Here is a 20,554-nt window from a genome sequence, read left to right on the forward strand (position 1 = left end):
ATAAATGAGTTGATATGATCTACATCAAATTATTAATTGGTGTGATAATTTAAATAATTGATAAAGTAAGAGTTTGCATTTTCTTTTAAAAAGATGTGATAAATTATTAATTAGTGTGTGGCGGGGCCAGCTATGATGTGCTATGGTCTGTGGGCAAACTGTGCAGTGTTGTGTGCACTGTGTAGTCTTGTCCACATAGCCCACAGCCTATGTGCAGCGTGCATGTCACTGGGTAGTGCCATGGGCTATGCAGCTTGTACAAGATGTGTTGTCCTATTAATCAAGCAGTGAAGTAGATTAAAAAAAGTATAATTTAAAATATTTAAATTGAATAAAAAGCAAACTTATCAATTTTAATTTTTGGAAAGATAGAGAGGGAGAGAAAGTTACCTCTGCTATGCCCATAGCCCACACCACCCCTCTTCAATTTTGAATTTTCTGTGAATTGAAAGGAATGACCAAAGAATGATTTCAAGCTAGACTGAGCTTATAGAAAAAGATCAAGAATCAAGATGAAGAAAAGAAAGATTAAAATATAGATGGAGAGGCAGAGAGATAGAGAGATGAGAGATTTTTTCTTTTGTTTTAAAAATTTATAATCTTTATTTTAGCATATTTCAAGACAATTATGTTGTATTATTAACGTAAGGGTAAAACCCCCAAGTTGAACAATGGGCCTTGGGCCCCATACAGAGTCCAGCCACGACCGAGGAGAAAATGGGGCACTAAAAAGAATTCCAGCCCAACTCTGATAAGTCCAAGCTTATTTAAAAAGATGTCCGAGGAGGAATGTCTCCTCAGACGTACCAAATATGGGCCCAACGTGCACCCTATCCCCAATGAGAAGTCACTCCCAACTAATATTGGTAGTAAGGATGATCCTCACAAAGCCAGGAGGAGGAAGAGAATATAGGATGTCCAGAGGGACACCACAACTGCCGCATTAAATGCAAGGAAGTTACTTTTCTGGCTGCATTAATGTGGAGAGGACAGGCGAACAGTGTTACCTTGGCCACTGCAACTCACAGAAAGGTAGGGTGGATGTCCGATGGGACAGACACTCAAGTGAAGGTCCAGATAATCAACAAGTGTAGGGCTCTTATTACTTTAAGGAGGCTATATAAGAGAAGGGCATCCCCGTGAAGAAGGGATCGAAAAAAGCCAAAAGAAAGAGAGAAAGACTATATCCTTTAATCAGGAACATAGGTGCACCCACACATTTCCTCGGACCAAACATCCAGTGGAGATAAAGGAGATATTCTTACGTTCAACCGCTGCATGGCCTAAAATTAATTAACATTCACTTCATTGAGTCCTAGTTCTGTAACCCGCTCTCTACAAATTCATTGTATAGGGTTCTTTGGGCCAGAATCACCTACTTGCTGGGCTTGGGCCCTAAAAACTGACCCTACAATTAATAAATTTTTCTGGTATTAATTTTGATTTTGGCATATTTCAATAATGAGTTAATGAATTTGTCTCCTAAATTTTAATTTTGTTTGCTGAAGTTTGACTATTTTTGTTTTTTCCCTTTTTAATCTTCTGCATTTTAGGATACAATGAGGTCTTTTTAATGCATTCTATTGACCAATAAAAGTACTTAATTTTTTTTTTGTTATTAAACTATATAGATAAATATATATATCATATATACATAATATTTTTATTTTTTTACAAGTGGGACATTCTTTTATTTGGGGGACTTAAGTGATTGCATCAATTGCATCAACTATTTAGTCGGCTCTACCCTATTATAAATTATGTATATTATTTTTTAAGTTATAAAAAGGGGGTGCCTTTTGTTTTTGTCATTTTTTTAATAATATAAATTTATGTTTAGCAAAGTCATTCTAAAAGTAAATTAAATGGATAAAGTTTGGTTATAAACTTAGTTGTAGTCAATGACTAAGACTTTATTCAATATATTTTTATTAGATGTAAATCTTGACAAAACCACCATTGAATTACATTTCTTCTTATATCATAAACTCCTGCAAAATTTATGGAAGATCAAAGATCAATAACTATATCATCAATCAAATGTTTAAATTTCAAGTTTTTGTAATTTAAAAAATTATGTTTAAAAAATAATTTTATAGATCTGATAGGAAATATTTTCACTATCTCAAAATTTGTCTAACATACTTGCATCATCAGGCCCTCTCAAGACATTCAGAAGCAATTGGGTCATTAGGTAGCAAAGACTTGTCAGGTCCCCCATGTGTTAGACAACCTCTAAGGTGACCTAACCAATGCCTACCTCCATATGCCTCAGGGTGACAGACGAGTGCCCTGTGACTGACGATAGATTGCACTTGGCCTCAGAGACCATCTTGTGTATTCTCCATTCAAGTATCTGCATATGGAAAGAACTTGCACACCATGCCCAAAGATCATTCTGCATAGTTGTATCCTCCAAATATGGGAAGTTAAGCATGAATATCTCAAAGCATTAACTCCATAACTCCCCTATAAGGAAAGAGCCTACACTCACGGGATCTTGGTTAGCTCTACATCACTATATAAGCCAAGCCCTCTCTCCTCCAAAGTACGTAATCTTTAGCTCTCATACTCTTGGAGTTATTGATAATTATTCTATTACTGATTTAACTTTTGGAGGGTCTTTAGTCGGCACCCGACTGTTACTCTCTATAGGTCCTTCACTTTTCATTCTTTAGGTACCCTTGTCATTGCACTTCTGGACGATCGATTCACTGACAATTTTGTGTATCATCAAGATCGAATAGTAAATAGTATCCGATTAGCACAAAATTTGACATGAGTATTAAGGAAATAAAAAACATACAATTGAATAGTTAGATTTTCAAAATATATAATTATATGAATTATTTTCAAAATATGTAGCCATATGAATTTTTTTAGTGAGAGTTATAGCTACATGCTACAATCAAATCAAATTAAGTGTTCGTTTGGTAAAGATTATTTTTGTCAACTTATTTTACTATTTAACTTATTTTTGCTACTATTCATGAGTCCTATTGCATTTTTTGGTACTATTCATGAGTCACACTGTACTATTTCAGCTAACTTTTACCTTTATTTATTGTACTTTCAGTAAAAAGTTTTCAGTTTTAGTAATATAAGCAAATCCTAAATAGACCCTAAGAGTTTGTTTTGAAACAACTTATTTATCTGAAACTGAAAACTTTTTATTAAAAATCTGAAAGTACTGTAGATAAAACTAAAAAGTAATTAAAAAATAGCTGATATAGTACAATGAGATCATAAATAGTACCAAAAAATGCAATAAGACCCATAAATAGTAGTAAAAATAAGCTGACTTTTTAAGTTAATACCAAACACAACCTAAATAGCTTGTTAGTCTCTTTTAAAAGCTCAATTAACTCACTTAACTCACACCCATTATTCTTTCCAAACGCATTCATCAAACACCTAAATAGCAAGTTAATGCCAAACACAACTTAAATAGCTTGTTAGGCATTTCAAACGCCTATTTTCAATTTTTTAAAAAACGTTTGATCCTTATTTTCCATACACTTTTCCGTCCAAACGTATTTGAAAAAAAAAATAAATAAATAAAAAAGTATAAACAACAATGCTCAAACACCTTTACCAATCGGACACTTCTTTCCAAACACTAGTAGTAATAAAAAGCAAGAGAAAACGGAGCTACGATCAAGACTGTGAGAGCTGGGGTTGAGAAAGTAAGAAAGAGAAAAATAGAATGGCGAGCGAGGAAGAAAGCGCAGTGAAGGAGCCTTTGGATCTCATCAGACTCAGCCTGGATGAGCGCATCTACGTCAAGCTCCGTTCCGACCGTGAACTCCGCGGCAAACTCCATGTACTTCTCTCTCTCTCACTGCTTTTCTTCTTCTTTGGTCTTGGTCTTAGTCTTATGCTTGTGCTGTGTTTGTATTATACGCCTCCTAGGGTTTTGTTTGCTTACTTTACGGACTTGGGGTTTATTTAAATTTCCACAACAACAGTATTTGTCTAGCACCACCAGGCTCTTCTTCATGAATTTATTGTAAAATAAAGAACCAATTTGAGCCTTTTGTTATCCAGTTTGTGAGGGCAATGTTGAGCTCCTGGGCATGAGCATAAACCCCTTTTCCCGTTGTGGTTGAATGCCCTCTACCTTACCCGGAAACTGGTTCTGGCGAGTCCAAAGGGCTCTTCTCTAGAAAGATTATTATCATTTTTTTATGTGGAACCTCACCAAGGTAAGGCCCTTCGGACCCGCCCATGGGGAGTAAACCACGGATACACAACCCCACCCACCAGAACCCTGTATCATGTAGCCAAGGGAACTCCTAGTGGGGATCAAACTCAAGATGTCTGGGTCTATAGCTCATCCCAAGCCTTCAATCACTAGGCTACACGATGACGGGTTACAAATATTCCGTATGCTATCAATAAAACAACAACAACAAAAAGGACAGCACCTTGTATATTGTCTTTGATTTTAGACATGTGATTTTGGTTGGTTTTGTGGTTAAAAATTCTGTCTTTGCATTGCAGGCTTATGATCAGCACTTGAATATGATTCTTGGTGATGTTGAAGAAATTGTTACCACTGTAGAAATTGATGATGAAACTTATGAAGAGATAGTTCGGGTATGTTCTTTATCTCATATTGTTTCTTTTCTGTTCTTCTTTTTTGTATTTTTGAAATGTAATCTTATCTCTTTTGTTACATTGTAAACACCTTTGATCTTGAAAGTTGCAGTTTCATATTTTTCATGTCTGAAAAGTTTTTAATCTAAACCTAACAAAATTTATTCAAGGAAGAACTGAAGTCAATAAGATTCTTTATCAATTTATACTCTGAAATCTACTCTCATTAAAAAAAAAAAAAAAAATGGCAAGTCATGTAGAAATCTCATATAATTAGAACTTGATTGTAGGAACCTCCACAGCAAAGTGTTCTATAGATTTTAGCACAGATGGAATTTACACCTTAATAGGAGCTGAGGGATGTAACTTACTCCTATTTTGGGGATTACCCTTTAATTGGGGCATGTTTATCAGTTCTTTTTATACTTATCAAAAAGTCTGTCTCTGTCAGATCTTTTATGAAATGTTATTGTTTTATTGTTTAAATTCTAATATATAACAATAGCCATCTGGAACGATTTAGTAACTTTTAAACTTTTGTAAACTGATGGATATGGAATAGTGTTATTGTGCGGTGAAAAAAGAATGCAATTTATTTTTGGCCACAGTAAAGTGAGGGATGTTTCCCTGGGCAGCTTTGAACCTAAGCTCACTCCCAAGGGTCCCAAAAATAAAATGCCACTGAGCCAAGAGGCCCGTGGTTGTAAGAATTAGAGAACGCATGTTGATATACTAAAGGGAACTTGAATAGAAGTAGGAATAAAAATTAGTGGGGATATTAGTTGCAATAATGGTTTAATCCTAATCTTCTTCTTTTTAAGTCGTAACAGTGAGATATAACCAAATTGCAAATTATCCAATCATTTTTCTTTAATTAATTAGTAAGTTAAACACGCACCCAATGGATCGTGAACCCATAACCTCATCCTCCATCCCATTATTATGGGAAGAGAGTGCTAGTTGAATTATAGCACACTGGTCCCTTTAGCCAATCATCTAGTACACTGAATTGGCCTGCTGTAGCTAATGAAGGATTTTATTTTTATTATTTGTGATATAGGTAAGAGAATGAAGGATTTTTAATTCTTTGAAGTCATCTATTATGATATTGTTTATATGAGAAATAACTAATAAGAAAAATAGAATGACAGAAAATTAAGGAGTGAGAGAGGAGAGGAAAAGTGGGAGGTGATGATAAGGATTGAGGAGGGGGGGGGGGGGGGGTGTAGGCGATTTGAATGTAGTAAAAAAAGTCAGGGAGGGAATAAGTGGTGGACCCAATCAGAGAGGAGCAGGTTGCGATGGAGGGATTGGATCAAAATGGGGGAGAGGGAGAAGGAGGTGGTGGGTGGCATTGACAATGGAGATTGGCTCTTGCCATTGGGGTGGGACATGATCAGCGAGAAAGAGAGTGAGGAAGAACAAGAAAAGAATATTAGGACACCACTGGTGGGTGGCATTGACAATGGACATTGGCTCTAGCCATTGGGGTGGCACATGATCAGTGAGAAAGAGAGTCAGGAAGAACAAGAAAAGAATTAGGACACCGCCAACTAATGCTTTGGAGCTGTTGGGATTGGTTCTGTACCATCATTCGTCCATCACACAGTACACACTCAGAGGTCATGGAATTATGCTTCTACCACCGCCTTTAAAACCAAAAAAAAAAAAAAAAATCAAGTTATTACCTAGCTCACAATATAGCTATTCCCTTCCTTTTGAGGTGGAATACTTGTTCCTTAGATATGAGGAAAAGCTATTCCTTGTAATCAAAACTACAACCAAGCCACCCTTTTTGGGAGAAATTACACTTTATCACCTTAAATTATGCCTTGAATTACACTTTGCAGCCTAAACTTTTCAAATGCACATTTTGCATTCGTAAACTATGACCCTTGTTATATTTTGTATCCTAACATTAAGTCTGTTCTTATGTTGGACGGAAAGCTCAATCACCTAACTCCCACGTGACTCATGCATAAGTGGCATCAAGTCAAAAGACCCAAATGCCCCTCTTCCAACCCCAGTAGCAAACCCCCCTCTCCAAACTCTTCCACCATTTTTGACCACACACCTTGTCACACAGCCCATGAGATCCACAATCAAAAACCCACACACCATCACACAGCTACCAATTTTCGAGCATGAGATCCAATGCCAAAAATCAAATCACAAACACAAATTCATAGGAATTGGATACAAAATCACAAACACAAATTCAGACCGACCCATAAAAGATCCACAAACACAAATCCCCAATTTCTGATCAACACATTCAGATCACAAACACAAATCTGAACCAATCTATCACCAAGATCTGCCATGAAAGTGAGAGAGAGAGAGATTGAGAGACGAGATGAATCATACAAGCAGGCTCTGATCATGGATGCCACTTTTAGCTCTTGGAGTTGACCATACCAGTTTTGAATCACAACCAAAAAACACCAAATAGTGAGTGAGAGGGAAAGATTGAAACCAAGGATTTGTGATACGTATTTTGAGTTTTGACTTGGAAGAGGGGCATTTCGGTCTTTTGACTGGGTGCTACTTAAGCAAGAGTCACGTGTGTGTCACGTGATTGAGCTTTCTGTCCAACGTAGCATCATACTTAAACATCGGGGTGCAAAGTGTAACAAAGGTCATAGTTTATGGTGCAAAACGTGTATTTGAAAAGTTTAGGGTGTAAAGTGTAATTTGGAGTATAATTTAGAGGGGTAAAGTGTAATTTCTCTGCCTTTTTGAGGATGAATAGTTTTCTGTAAATATGAGGAAAAGCTATTCCTTGTAATTAAAACCACCATCAAATGTCGGAATGATTAAATCTGTATATTACCTTTTCCGTTATAGGACCTATATAGCATATTAAACTTACTCCTCAATTTATGTAGACTCACTAAGTTTGGTTGAAAATGATATAATCTGTTTGTCCTACAACTGTTGAAAGTTTGGAAAATAGTTAGTATTTAAGGTCTGTTTGGAATTCGCTTAAAAATTAGTTTAAACAATACAATGGGACCTATGAATAGTACCAAAAAGTGCAATGGGTCCATGAATAGTAACAAAAATAAGCTGAGTAATAAAATAATCTAGTTTTTTAATTTGGAGCCAAACGCACACTTAATGAAACAAAATAAACATAACAATATTCTGGAAATGTTGTTGGGTGAATCATGTGTGTTTGGAATTAACTCCAATCCCCCTGCCCCCCAAACTCATGTCCACTACTTAATCTTGGACATTTTAAATGATTATTATTTTTATTTTGCTTCATTAAAGTACATGTCATTTTATTAACTTGTATGTTTGTTTTTTAACTGTTTACATTTTTTTTCTTTCATTACAGACTACAAGGCGCACAATGCCATTCCTTTTTGTTAGAGGAGATGGTGTGATATTGGTTTCCCCGCCACTAAGGACAGCTTGATTTTCGAGTAGAAGAGTAGGATACCTACTATGACATATTTTATGTTACTGTATTCTTAACCTTATCAAAGCTTATTTTCCATTGCAGTGTTGAATATGTTTGAATTATATATTATTCAGGGTTTATCTTACTGATTTAGAAAACACTTGATTACCTTCTGTACTGCACTCTCTGTTGTTGGTCCCCTTTTCATTTTTGCATGAGAGTAAAGCACATTTTTTTGGTAATCTTTCAAAATCCTGGGATTTGCAAGGTTGAATCATTGTGCACAACACCAGGATCATGATAATACTTTGGGATGGTTGAAAGAGATATTTCAACACCTTCGCTCCTGGGAGGTAGCATCTTGTGTAAAGCTTTTGTGCAACCAAGCTCTAAAAATTGCGGGGTCCATCCGTGTGTGGTCTCCATCATCTGTGAGGCATTGATTGATTGCATGCAACCGATGCAATTGTATGGTCCACAAATTTGTGAGAAGAGGATGCATATGTCGAATGAGTAAGAAGATAATTAGTGCCTTGCCCCCGCAAGGGCTTTGAAGTCTAGCGAACTATTTTACCATCCTAACAAGCAATTCATAATAGGTACCCAACTCCAATAATGCTGCACCACTCTTAATAGACACTTTGTACTACTGTCTCACTGGAGGGTGCAGAAGCAGAAACTGAAGTGACTTAAAAGATGCAACGTTTATTTTGATTTTAACTCAACTTGAAAATTTATAACCCCCCAATTCATTGTGGTTCTGATGACCCATCTGTTTCTTAGGCTTAAATGCTAATTATTGAATGATGGTTACTACCAGACCCATGGGTGCCAAACCTTGTGATTTGTGAGGTTTTTAGAGCAAGGCCATAGAGGAGGGTTGGATTACATAAATTGAGTTGGGGACCTGATTGATAATGATGTCAGAGAATGGAATAGAGTCAAATTTTCTTCAATCTTTACCTCAGAATCAACAAACAATATTTTATCCGTCCATATATATATATATATATATATATAAAAAATCCAGACTCACTGTCAAAGGCGATTTGGGCTCCCCAACTTGGGGCTGGTTTAATGTCAAATCCACCTGTGTCAGCTATCAAGCTGAACGTTTCTCCAACTCTGGGCCCTTGGACTCATGAATGTGAAACTATTGGGAAGTCAAAGATGCACAACAGCTTGTAATTGATGCTATGGGCAGTAGTGTTGGGTATCCCTGCGATATGTAGTTCCGAACAGCATTTTTCCCATTGACAACACCCTTTGCCCACTCTACAAGTGAGAGAAGGGAGCCCATTGAACATTTATTTATTCTCTCTCAGGTGTTTAGGTCTCTTGGTGGATGGATATATGTCAATCCCAAAATTTGTTGGGTTTGTGACCGAAGTGCTGGGACATTTACACTACCTCCAACGTATACTTTTAGTAACTTAAGCTGTTTGAGTTTTGCCTGCAAATCCATCACACAATTTCCAGGAAGAAAACCAAAATCTCCCTCGAGATCAAAAGCCAATATCAAAAACCTTGTTAGACACTTTTTTTTTTTTTTTTTTTGATATGAGATAAAATTCTATTCTAGCCTAAAAAGGCTTGTTAGACTCTTGAAGCCTGATAGTATATACTATATACTAGTAGTTGAAGTGAAAAGTAAAAGTCCTTTTGGCCCCTTTGGGATCAAGGAGGGCATTGAGCTTACTTTTGCAAGCAAAAATATCATAAAATTTTCATCTTTCAGACCCCATACACCAGCAACGGATGCTCTTCTTAGTTTACAGCCCCTCTAAAAGAGTTCATAAAAATAATATAAGGGTTTTATACCTTAGGATTAAGGTTGTCAAAATTGGGATCTTACATAAAATCGTTGAAGGTAAGTGGGATCGTAGATCGTGGGATAGTAGATCGTAGGATCGGATTGTAAATCGTAAGATCCTACATATTTTCAAATTTAAAGCAAAAAACACATTTATAATGGCTTTGTATGTTGAATAATCACGTAAATTATAAATTCATCCATAAAAAACTTAGATTTGCATCATATGATGTAATTTGCATATCATACATTGCTAAGTCTATACTAACAAAATAAATATATTTAAGTTTTGACCCAATGTATCTAAAAAGTTCAATAAATATTTAATTAGCAACCCAATGCCAAAATATTTATCAAAACATATGGAAAATATTTTCTAAGTTCTAAGTTCCAAGTTTGAAATCCAATATGAAATCCAATATGAAAATATTATCTAGCTAACTACAATATGAAATCCAAAAGCAAGATGAATATTAAGGTGAAGTGAATATTTAATTTTTCCCATTCTAAGGTTCTTATAACCACCGTCCTAAATTCCTAATCATCATCACCCATTTCATCATCTGTATAAACATTATATATTTGTATACTATAGTGGTAAAAGACATCAATATATAATTTCACTTAACTATTCAAGTTATACCACTCAGCAACAATTAAGGAGCATGCTCAAAAAAATCAATCAATCAATCAATATACAAATACAAGCATAACTGATAAAATTATATATAAAAAAAAATATTTTAGTAATATTAGAACACAAATTAGTATATTTATCAAACAAATTTAACAATATTATAGCTTAAAAGGTAGCAAAGTCAACATCAAAATTTTCATTTAGAAATGATGAAGCATTCTTTCATTTTGATTACAAGTGAACTAGAAACTAGAAAACATTTGCTTATGTTGACATAATTTTATAAAAAATAAAAATAAAAAGTCATACCATCACAACATGAAAAAATAAAAACCCTTCAAGCTTCATCAAAACAAAAAATTTATCCTATAAAAAAAAAAACAAAAAATTTATGTTTTTGGTAAGATAGGTAGGATCCCATACGATCTTACACGATCCTACCAATTTTACGATCCTAGTGCGATTCTAAACGTTTTGGTGAGGTGGAATTGTAAAATCATACGATCCTACGATCCAGATCGCGATTTTGACAACCATGCTTAGGATCCATATTAAAATTGTCTACACTTTAACATAAAATAAAGGATATTTTTGAAAATATTATTTTATTTTAATTTCTTTATTAATAATCATGCTTTTTTTCTTCTAAATAATAATAATAATAATAATAATACTAATCATGCTCTTTGAACTCAAAGAGACATAAATTAGGATGTAAAGGATTAGATTTTAGGTATTCAAATCAATTATTGGATTTTTTTTTTGTCAATTTTAAATAAATTGGACAAAACATCCTTCATTTCAGTGTAGATAAATAATGCTTCTCACACATATTAGAACAGCCTCCATATCGATTTTGCCTTCTCAAAGAGCCAAGGGATCCATTCTATAGTTGGACTAAGAGCATTTGCAGCAGTGGAGCTAAAAAGCTATAATGCTATTTTAGCTCCACTAATATAGCAAAATAAGCTCACAACAGTGGAGCCAAAGCCATAATATTTGGCTGATTTACTACAGTGCACATCTATAGATAGATGTGCACTGTAGCACTCATCTAAAAAAATAATAATTTTTTAATCAGCAGCCCGATTAAAATAATCACTCCACTCAGTTTTTTTTCATTCTTTTATTTTATATCTCACATTCTCACCGTCACTCTCAATCTCCTTCTCCCTCACTCTCAACTCCCAGATCACTCCTCCCTCACTCATCACCGTCGCCGCCACAGACCAACCCAGCCCACGCTTTCCCTCGTCGTCCCAGCCCAGCCCAGCCCACGCAGTCCCAGCCGCATCTCCCTCACTCATCTCTCTCACCCATCGCACTCATCTCTCTCACCCATCGCCGTCCCAGACCAGCCCAGCCCACGTCGTCCGTCACCGTCCCAACCCAAACCAGCCCACGCCGTCGCCGTCCTAGACCAGCCCAGCCCACGCTGTCCGTCGCCGCATCTCCCTCACTCATCGCACTCCAGCTCATCTCCCTCACTCATCACCGTCGCCATCTGTCGCTGTCGCAAGCTCTCATCTCACTTATCAAGCTCTCCACGCCGTTGCCGTCCAAACTCAGCCCACGCCGTCGCCATCGCCGTCATTGTCCCAACCGATCCACTTCAGGTCAGTGCTCTCTCTTTTCTTTTGTAGTGAATTTTTTCATAGCTTAATTTTTCTGGGTTATTGTGATTTTGTGGTCTCTGTATTTGGAATTTTCTGTTTGGGAATTTTCTGTTATTTTGTTGCGTGGATTCTATGCTCTCTGTATTGGGAATTTTCTGTTTGCAGGAATTGGTTGTGTGGATTATGTGGTCTCTGTATTGGAAATTTTGTGTTTGGAAATTTTCTGTTATTTTGTTGTGTGGATTCTATGCACTCTGTATTGGGAATTTTCTATTTGCAGGAATTGGTTGTGTGGATTATGTGGTCTCTGTATTGGAAATTTTGTGTTTGGAAATTTTCTATTATTTTGTTGTATGGATTCTGTGCACTCTGTATTGGGAATTTTCTGTTTGCAGGAATTGGTTGTGTGGATTATGTGGTCTCTGTATTGGGAATTTTCTATTTGCAAGAATTTATTGTCTGGATTATGTGGTCTTTGTAATTTGTGCGGGAAAGTTTTTATGTTTTGTTGTTAGTGTAATTTGTTGTGTTGCACAGAGCCAAAGTTACGTATGGGTGGTCTCTGTAAATTGTTGTGTTGCACAAAACCACACTCTGTAAATTGTTGTGTTGCACAAAACCACATTATTGTGTTGCATACTTGCATAAAACCACATGAATGTATTGGGTCACTGTAATTTATTGTATGGTCTCTGTAATTTGTAATTTGTCTATAAATGTAATATAAATGTAAGTTTGTTGTGTAATTTATCTATGTAATTTGTTGTGTCGATATAAATGTTAGTTTGGAAAATTTCTGTGTACAGGGAAGTTTATATATATATTTTCTAATTTTATGGAGTCACGTGGCGGCGGCGGTGGAAAAAAAGTCGTCGGCAATGGTGACGGCGGTGGCGACGACGGTGGCGGTGGCGGTTGAAGGTGGTTGTGGTTGTTGTTTATTATATAAGATATATTATTTTATTATAGTAGATATATTATTTTATTATAATGGATATATTATTTTATTGTGATGTTTATATTATTTTATTGTGTGAAAAGCTAAAATAGATCCACTGCTGCAGCATGTATGTAGGTAAAATAGATAAAATAACTTTTGGTGGAGCTAAAAAGCTAAATTTTTAGCTCCACTGCTGTGGATGCTCTAATAGGCATTATGTCATTGGGTAGGATTCAAACCCCATATTTAAACCTCACAGAAGGGGGCAAATGCTATCATGCCACATGGTCATTGTTATCCTCGAAATTTGTGCATTTGGAGGTGCTAAGTGTATAAACTTGACCTTATTTATCCATCAATAGAATGTATCATCTCATTACAAAGAAGCCTCAAAAAGAGTTTATCTTCAAAAAGAGTTTGTCTTATGGATGGATGATGAAATTGGCCTAGACCCTGATTTTGCAATGAAGACCCCAATCATTTTGGAGTAGCTGCATAAATTGCTAAGGCTATGTGGGTAGTAATAATAAAATAAAACTTATGAATTTATTTCTTATCTTCAGCAGCATAAAGAGCTTTGACTTCCTCAACATCCTCGTAGCTGCCAAGAAATATTGGAGATCGCTCATGTATGTCGTTTGGAACCAAGTCAAGCGCCTGCAAAGATAACAAGTTTCAATCAGCTTCTAGTGAAAGAGGTATATGCACGTCATTGGATTTAGCCCCAACGATTCCTTGAAAGTTAAGAGAAGGATTTTCTAAAAGGTGGACTATTTTAAGGGTTGTAATATATAAGGACTTAGTCAGTCTGGTACAACGGATCAACCCAACTTCTTACTAATTAGGATATACATGCAGTCTGTCTAGACTAGATACCAATTGGTTTGAGCACTAATAAAAAATAATTAAAAAAAAAAAAAAAATCTTGGTTTGAAAATTAAGTACTAGTTTTATAAGGACTTGGCTCAAATTTTGAATTCAAAGACATCAAATTATGTACTAGTTTTCTGTTTGAAAATGAAATAAAAAAATTAAATATATACAGTGCAATTCATGATTGGTCCAACTTTCTGCCTTTTCAAACTCACAATTACTGGTCTTTCAAACTTAGTTGACTTACTTACCGCCCAAGCATAACATAGGCAGTGTCCATTCTTTAAACATTTTCCAGAGTTAGGTAATCCATAATAATCAGTAATTTGTTGACAAGTCAAACCCGTTGCTTGCCGGTAATCTATAATAAGTATTAATTTGTTGAAGAGTCAGGTAAGGTTCAATAAATTAAAGAAAGTTTATCAAGTCAATACCCGTTGCTTGCCGGTGAAAGCCTGGCCTCCTGCTTGTTCCATCAAGAATGACATTGGAAAGACTTCATAGAGAACACTGTTCACATAAATCAAATTAATCCTCACCACAGATTCATGAGTTGAAGCTATAGGATCTAACACAAAGGTCCAATGACTTTATAATGAAAACCACTACTCTAACCATATCTCACATACCGCAGTTTCCCATTTGGGCTCTTCTTGTCAGCTGGATACAAAAAGATACCCCCATAGAGTAATGTGCGATGGACATCAGCTACCATGCTGTCATCATCATAATACATTATCAGAAACTACAAAATACTTTATGAAAGAGATGAAAGTGACACCAGGATGTAAACCAAACAAATTCCTTTTTGGTCCATCTATATCTACATTGCATCAGGTGCAGACAAGTTAAGATACAAGTATATGCAGATGATCATTACTTCAGACTGAATTCAGAGTCATAAGAGTGGATATAAATGGGTAATTAATAAAGCCTAAAAGCCATCAAGAAATCCTGTATAAAGTTGCTCCTGGATTTTTAATTTGAGAAAATGCAAGAGCATTAACAACTATTGCAGTGTTCTCTAATCAACCAAATGCCAAAAAAAGAAGAAGAAGGTATGTCCCGCATTATTCTTCGAAATTTTTGAAAATTTGTCTTGATTTCAAAGGGAGAGGGGGGGGGGGGGGTGGTGGAGAAAAAGATATTGGGGTTGGTGTGAGCATTGTATGAACCCAACCTGAACCTGCTGTGATGGTATTCAATTCAAGACCAAGTTACTCTACCTTTTATTGCAAGGTGATTTACTAAAGAAACTTCAGACTGTGCACCAGAAGAGGGTGGATTAGTTGTTTGTTACACATTAAATGGCCAAAAATTGATAGCCCTATCTTCACTGAAGAGGCTATACATTTTGATATTTATGACAAGAGAATGTGATCAAATAAAATATAACTGTGAGGAGTAAAAAAAATGGGGAAAATTATCTTAAATGGATGTTTCCAACTTTAAAAGTTAATGATGAACTCTAAGAAGTACACGTATCTGTAATAGCTAAGCATGGCAAGAAAACTTTAACAAAGCCACATCTTAACTTTATTTTATTTCTTTTCTTTTTTTTGGTCAGCAGAAACAATTGTTCAATGTCTGTATGCAAAAATATTACTAATTATCCTATATAACCACTACCTACATAGAATATACTCCATTATCAATTAATGATTAGAAACTGCTAGATGGCAATACCTACCATTAAACTAATTGCTGCAAGCCAAAAACCTAAAATCAGAAAACATTCAACACCTGGAAATATTTAGTTGCTAGGTTTATTAACATGATACCTTCCAATGTATCTTAGAGACTTTGGTGAAGAACCATCTTTTGGAAACTTGCACCTTTCCACATACCTAAGTCCCCCAAAGAAAATAAAAGAAAAAGAGGAGAGGTCACAAAATCACTAAAGAACCAAGTAAAGAAACAAGACATATTATTGAATTCAACATACTTAGCTGTTGGACCATCCCAGTTCTTAGCATTTCCTTCGTTTACTGAATAAATCTTTCCTTTCTTTGGAATCTGTGGAGAAAGGCATATGACATACAAGTTCTAGATACTCCAAAATAAACCAGAGATGCTATATACAGAGCCAATATGTGTCCCTTGTAACATATATGTGAATTAAAATATTGAGCCCTCTTCCATTTAAGAAAGAACACATGCATGATCATCCTGAAGCCAATTCTGTCACAATACTAAGTACAGACATTTAGGATCAGCATACTGTAAATAATAAAGAGACAATTAGTAGAAACTAATAAAGCAAATTTACTCTTGATATGGGAACATCCAGATTCCAAGGTAGCATTTATACAGAACAGAATGCTTTATGTGGTATATCTGATAATTACAATAACATATACCTTGATATCTGGGTGAGTTAGAATGAACTCCCCAAGAGATGGATCAAGGGTGAAGCCATTAACACCAGCTCCAGTGCTCAACACAAACTGAGAAATAAATTATGTTCCCAAGTTAATAGAATGACATAACAAAGTTAAAGTCTAGATGCAAATAAAGAAAGTTACATTATTTGATACATCCATCATTAAAAAAGATTCAATTAAAAGTTTTTAGTTCATTCTAAGATACACTCATCACATCAATACAGTAATGAAAGAGCCAATTGTTCCAATTGGAATGGAGATGCAGCACAAGTTCAAAAGAAAACTGGGAGAGACAAATAGAATAGAAATAAATAAATAAAGGAAAAAAAAAAAAAAGAGGCTTACAGGAAAATCAATAAGGAATTAAACCATAGGCATAATCCCACATGATCCTCAATCATTGTAAAATTACATCAATGGCAATTCAAATTCATGCTAGCATTTATTTTGGTGTCCGCACCAAATGGTCTTCCCTTGTGTCACCAAAAGTAAAATTTGATGGGTAAAAGTTAGAAAAGTAAAGGTTCAACAGATTTGTACCGTGCAAGAGCTCCCATACATGCAATAGCCTGCTGCCAACATATTCTTCCCAGGTTGCAAAACCTCATCTAGAGTTGGTTCAATACTATCTTTCACCATATAAATCCCAAAGATCTAGATGAAAGAGAAGGCATTCAATAAGTTACTGCAATTTCAAGTTATCGATTGTGGATCAATAATCACTTCAAGTAAAAATCAGCAGATGAATTCATCATAATAACCATTAAACATATCTCGGGATGAGGGGTCATACAGTTCCAATTGAAACTCCGCAATCAATGTTGGAGGATCCATCCAGTGGATCGAAAACAACAGCATACCTGTATTATTATAAAGTATTTTAAGATAAATTTACATAAAGTCTTATATCCAAATCCCACACAAATTAAAGAAATATAAACTCCTGAACAGGTGTATAACAGAGAGCAACAGCAAACACCTTCCACGCTTAGATGGCTCCACAAATGTTGCCAGTTCATCCTCTTCTGATACAAGGATGCACTGGAAGAAGAACCAAACTCTCAGAAATCATTATCAGTTCAGTTAAAAAGAATCAACGATCTTCCAGTGACTTACTGTTCGGCCACTGCTTATCAGAGCCTTGACAAAAACGTCATTTGAAAGCACATCTAGTTTCTTTTGCTCTTCACCCTAGAGTTATTAAGGAACAAAAACCTCATATAAATATGATAATAAGGAACATATAACAATGACAAAACCAGGCATATGAAAATCGAAAATTGAAAATGAAAACATTCATAGAAAAATGACAAGATGGTTTCTAAATAAATATATCCGTTTGTTTGGATGGAAAACATTATTTAAAGATAGTTTTCCTTGTGTTCCAGTGTTTGGTAGCATCAAAAAAAATAAATCAAAAGGAAAAATATCTTTAGTCAACTAAAAAAGTATGGCTTGTTTTTAGAAATTGTTTTGTAGTAAATTTTTTTGGAAAACAACTCTATTTCACAACAAGCTAAATAAGAGAAGTTAGAAGATTACTTTTCAAGTCATTTAAGGTTGCTACTAAGCATAGGAAAATTAAATACTTTTATAGAAAATATTTTTGGAAAACGACTCATTTTCTAGAAAATCGCCCAAAACAGAGAGTATATATTACTTGCCTGAACGTTGGTCTCTCCAGCAAGTCCAATGAGTTTGGCAAGACCTGCCTGCACAAAAACAACGTTTACTGTCAATAATCACAAGAAGAACCAATGTAAACTTCAATACCCCCTTCTCTCTTTCTTATTGTTGCAAATTTCGGTCCAAGATAGAAGATGAATAGGTTGAGAATTTTATAAAAATAAATGTAAAAAATGAACAAATATAAAAGGAAATCATTATCTAGTATAGTAACACCAAGGGTTGGTATAGTGGAGGTGGTATTATGTGTAATCATTATATGCAACATCCCTCTTCTATAACGAGGGAGTGAGTCAGGTTTGCAACCTGTTACACAAAATAAAATTAAATAAAAATAAAAAACTTGTTTTAGTGTTTCCTAAGGCTCGTGAAATCCACGATTTTCTAGATTCAAAACTGACATGATTCTACTAGTATTCTACGTATGAGATTATATCATTTGATATCAGAGCTGACCGGTGCATCCACCTTGTCGAGTGATCGAAGTAGCTCTTTGTGGTCAAATCTTGGAGGGGACTAGCCAGAGGCTAGATTAACAGAATTGATAGGTGAGTTCTACCCTGGGTTTTATCCAAAACTTATAATCATCTTAGACACAGTCATGAGAAAATACATAGTCAAGTGGTCGAAGAGCTTTCGACATCCTAATAGAAAAAAAAAAAAAAGAAGAAGAGAAAGATGAATAGGGAAAGAGAGAGAGAGAGAGAGAGAGAGACCTTGTTGACAGCAGTGCAGACGAACTTGCAGCCGAGAACAATGTTACTAAGCAAGATGGTGAAATCGCCGCGTGACTCTGGGTACTTCGACTGCTCATTCAGCACGAACCTTGTTATTGTCATCAAGTCCGTCCTGTTTGCCTCCGCCGCGTGATCCATTTTCCCCCCCCTTCCTTTTCTTTTCTCTCTTCTCTCCCTCTCTCTCCAAACACCTTGGTGCTCTGTTCGAGGTCAAACTCAGAGTGTATATATATATATATATATATATTTTTAAGTGTGGGCAAAGAAAGTGGTACGCAAGAAAGGAATCTGAGTGAATAGGGGCAGATGAGATGAGATGAGATGAGATGATATGATGGGATGGGGCTATCTCATATTCATATCTGCTGTCAACGGAAGTTTCGGAGGACACGTGGCGGACCTAGAGTGAAGGGAGTGAGCGAGTGGTCGTCACTGCTGTGTGCGGATAACGTCTTTCGTCGTTTTCTTTTCCTGATCCGCTCTTTTTGTCCTTCCTTTTCCATCATGTTATCAGTAATGTATATCTGGATACGCCCCTTGTGACCTGTCCCTCACTTGGAACTTGGAAGTGGACAACTTCGTGCACTTCGAGGAAATTTATTTCGCACCAGATGCGTTCTTTTTCGTACGAGGTCGCTCTGAATTTTTAGGATTTTCTCATCCGAACGCATCCAATTTCACATATAATTTTCTGTTATCAAAATTTCAATTTGGATATTACAGTTTTACGATTTTATAATTTCACATCTCTAAAATGATCCAGATTTTTCAAAAATATTTGGTAGAATTACTCCGATCATTTGGGATCGGTAAGATCGTAAGCTTTTGACGATCTCGAACGATCCTAATTTCTTTGTAAACTTCTTTAACTTCACAGAAGGTTTAATTAGACTCAAATGAAAAATAACATTTCAATAAACCCAATTTTTCTATTCTAAGATAGAGAAATAGAGTATCAGTTGGACCTAAATAAAAAATAACATCTCAATTGAGGGTCACGTTTTGAAATTTTTAGCCTTTTAAAATTATGCTTACAAATAAATGTAATAATGTGCGATAATTATATTAAATGGATGCAAATTTTTGATTTTTTTTAATGAATGTATAATTTATATGATTATTTAACCTATCAATGTGTTTTTTTTTTCCTTAAATAATGTAGAATCTTATGTCCACAATCTGATCCTATGATCCACAATCCTACCTACCTCCTACAATCCTACGTAAAATCCCGATTTTGATAACCTTGATATAAACAATAATAAATTAAAAATTTTAAGACCACATAAAATGACACAATTTGTGCCGCAATTGTCTATATAGCAGACTGTGAATGATAGAGAAAAAGTAATGGGTCCATGTGAAAGTGACAAGTCATCAGTCACAGTCTGACACGTAAGATAGTTGTGGCAAAAGTTGTGAAAATTTATGTGGTACTAGTACTACATAATACTAGTTCAATATGTCGTTAGATTTATAGGTTTGGTTAATGTGTGTCCTTAAAGCATTTGTTAATAGGCCAATTTAGAAAAATTTTAATACCACTTTTATAAAAAAAATATATATATATAAAAAATTCATTACTTTTTTTTCCCATAAAAAATTTCTTAAAATATTCCATAAATCAATGTGGATATATTTGACTTTTTTTTTCTTTAGCATTAACGTTTTTTTGGAAAATAGATCATTTTTCAGAGAGTATTTTGTGAAAAAATATCTTGTTTTCTGATGTTTGGTAATAACCTTAAAAATGAGCTTGAAATTTTTTTTTGATGTTTGGTATGCACGAATTTTTATAATATTTATTGTATAATTTAAAACATGTATAACATGTATATTGTGTAATCCCACCTAATGTAA

At 35.1% G+C, this 20,554-nt stretch overlaps 2 protein-coding genes across 3 annotated transcripts; one reads left to right on the forward strand and one right to left on the reverse strand.

Moving 5' to 3' along the window:
• Window positions 1–3,592: 3,592 nt before the first annotated feature.
• On the forward strand, window positions 3,593–8,181 carry LOC126713025 (sm-like protein LSM3B). Its single transcript, XM_050412618.1, has 3 exons — window positions 3,593–3,823; window positions 4,504–4,599; window positions 7,943–8,181. The coding sequence occupies exons 1-3, from the start codon at window positions 3,707–3,709 to the stop codon at window positions 8,021–8,023; spliced, it is 294 nt and encodes a 97-aa protein (XP_050268575.1). The 5' UTR covers window positions 3,593–3,706; the 3' UTR covers window positions 8,024–8,181.
• Window positions 8,182–13,343: 5,162 nt separating this feature from the next.
• Window positions 13,344–18,939, reverse strand: LOC126713027 (fructose-1,6-bisphosphatase, cytosolic). Of its 2 annotated transcripts, none has more exons than XR_007651250.1 (12): window positions 18,674–18,939; window positions 17,936–17,983; window positions 17,388–17,462; window positions 17,251–17,312; window positions 17,065–17,131; window positions 16,812–16,925; window positions 16,248–16,334; window positions 15,833–15,903; window positions 15,669–15,734; window positions 14,517–14,603; window positions 14,231–14,397; window positions 13,344–13,671 (listed from the first exon to the last, which is right to left on the reverse strand). XR_007651250.1 is itself a non-coding variant. In XM_050412620.1 (12 exons), the coding sequence occupies exons 1-12, from the start codon at window positions 18,830–18,832 to the stop codon at window positions 13,561–13,563; spliced, it is 1,023 nt and encodes a 340-aa protein (XP_050268577.1). In that variant the 5' UTR covers window positions 18,833–18,934; the 3' UTR covers window positions 13,344–13,560. The 2 variants fall into 2 exon arrangements, 1 of the variants encoding a protein (XP_050268577.1); XM_050412620.1 differs by having other exon boundaries at window positions 14,322–14,397; window positions 18,674–18,934.
• Window positions 18,940–20,554: the final 1,615 nt, after the last annotated feature.

This window comes from Quercus robur, chromosome 2 (assembly GCF_932294415.1).
Source record: "Quercus robur chromosome 2, dhQueRobu3.1, whole genome shotgun sequence".
NCBI classification, from domain to species: Eukaryota; Viridiplantae; Streptophyta; class Magnoliopsida; order Fagales; family Fagaceae; genus Quercus; species Quercus robur.

Bases quoted from the DNA above. Each gene is read 5' to 3' on its own strand.
- LOC126713027 (XM_050412620.1), bottom strand. From the start codon at position 18,832: ATGGATCACGCGGCGGAGGCAAACAGGACGGACTTGATGACAATAACA. The intron at 16,926-17,064 runs GTATGACCCCTC...TCTTTCATCTAG, and splicing joins GCGGAGTTTCAATTGGAACT to ATCTTTGGGATTTATATGGT. The intron at 13,672-14,321 runs GTATTGACTTGA...TTATCTTTGCAG, and splicing joins CTTTCACCGGCAAGCAACGG to GCGCTTGACTTGGTTCCAAA.
- LOC126713025 (XM_050412618.1), top strand. From the start codon at position 3,707: ATGGCGAGCGAGGAAGAAAGCGCAGTGAAGGAGCCTTTGGATCTCATC. The intron at 3,824-4,503 runs GTACTTCTCTCT...TTTGCATTGCAG, and splicing joins AACTCCGCGGCAAACTCCAT to GCTTATGATCAGCACTTGAA. The intron at 4,600-7,942 runs GTATGTTCTTTA...CTTTCATTACAG, and splicing joins CTTATGAAGAGATAGTTCGG to ACTACAAGGCGCACAATGCC.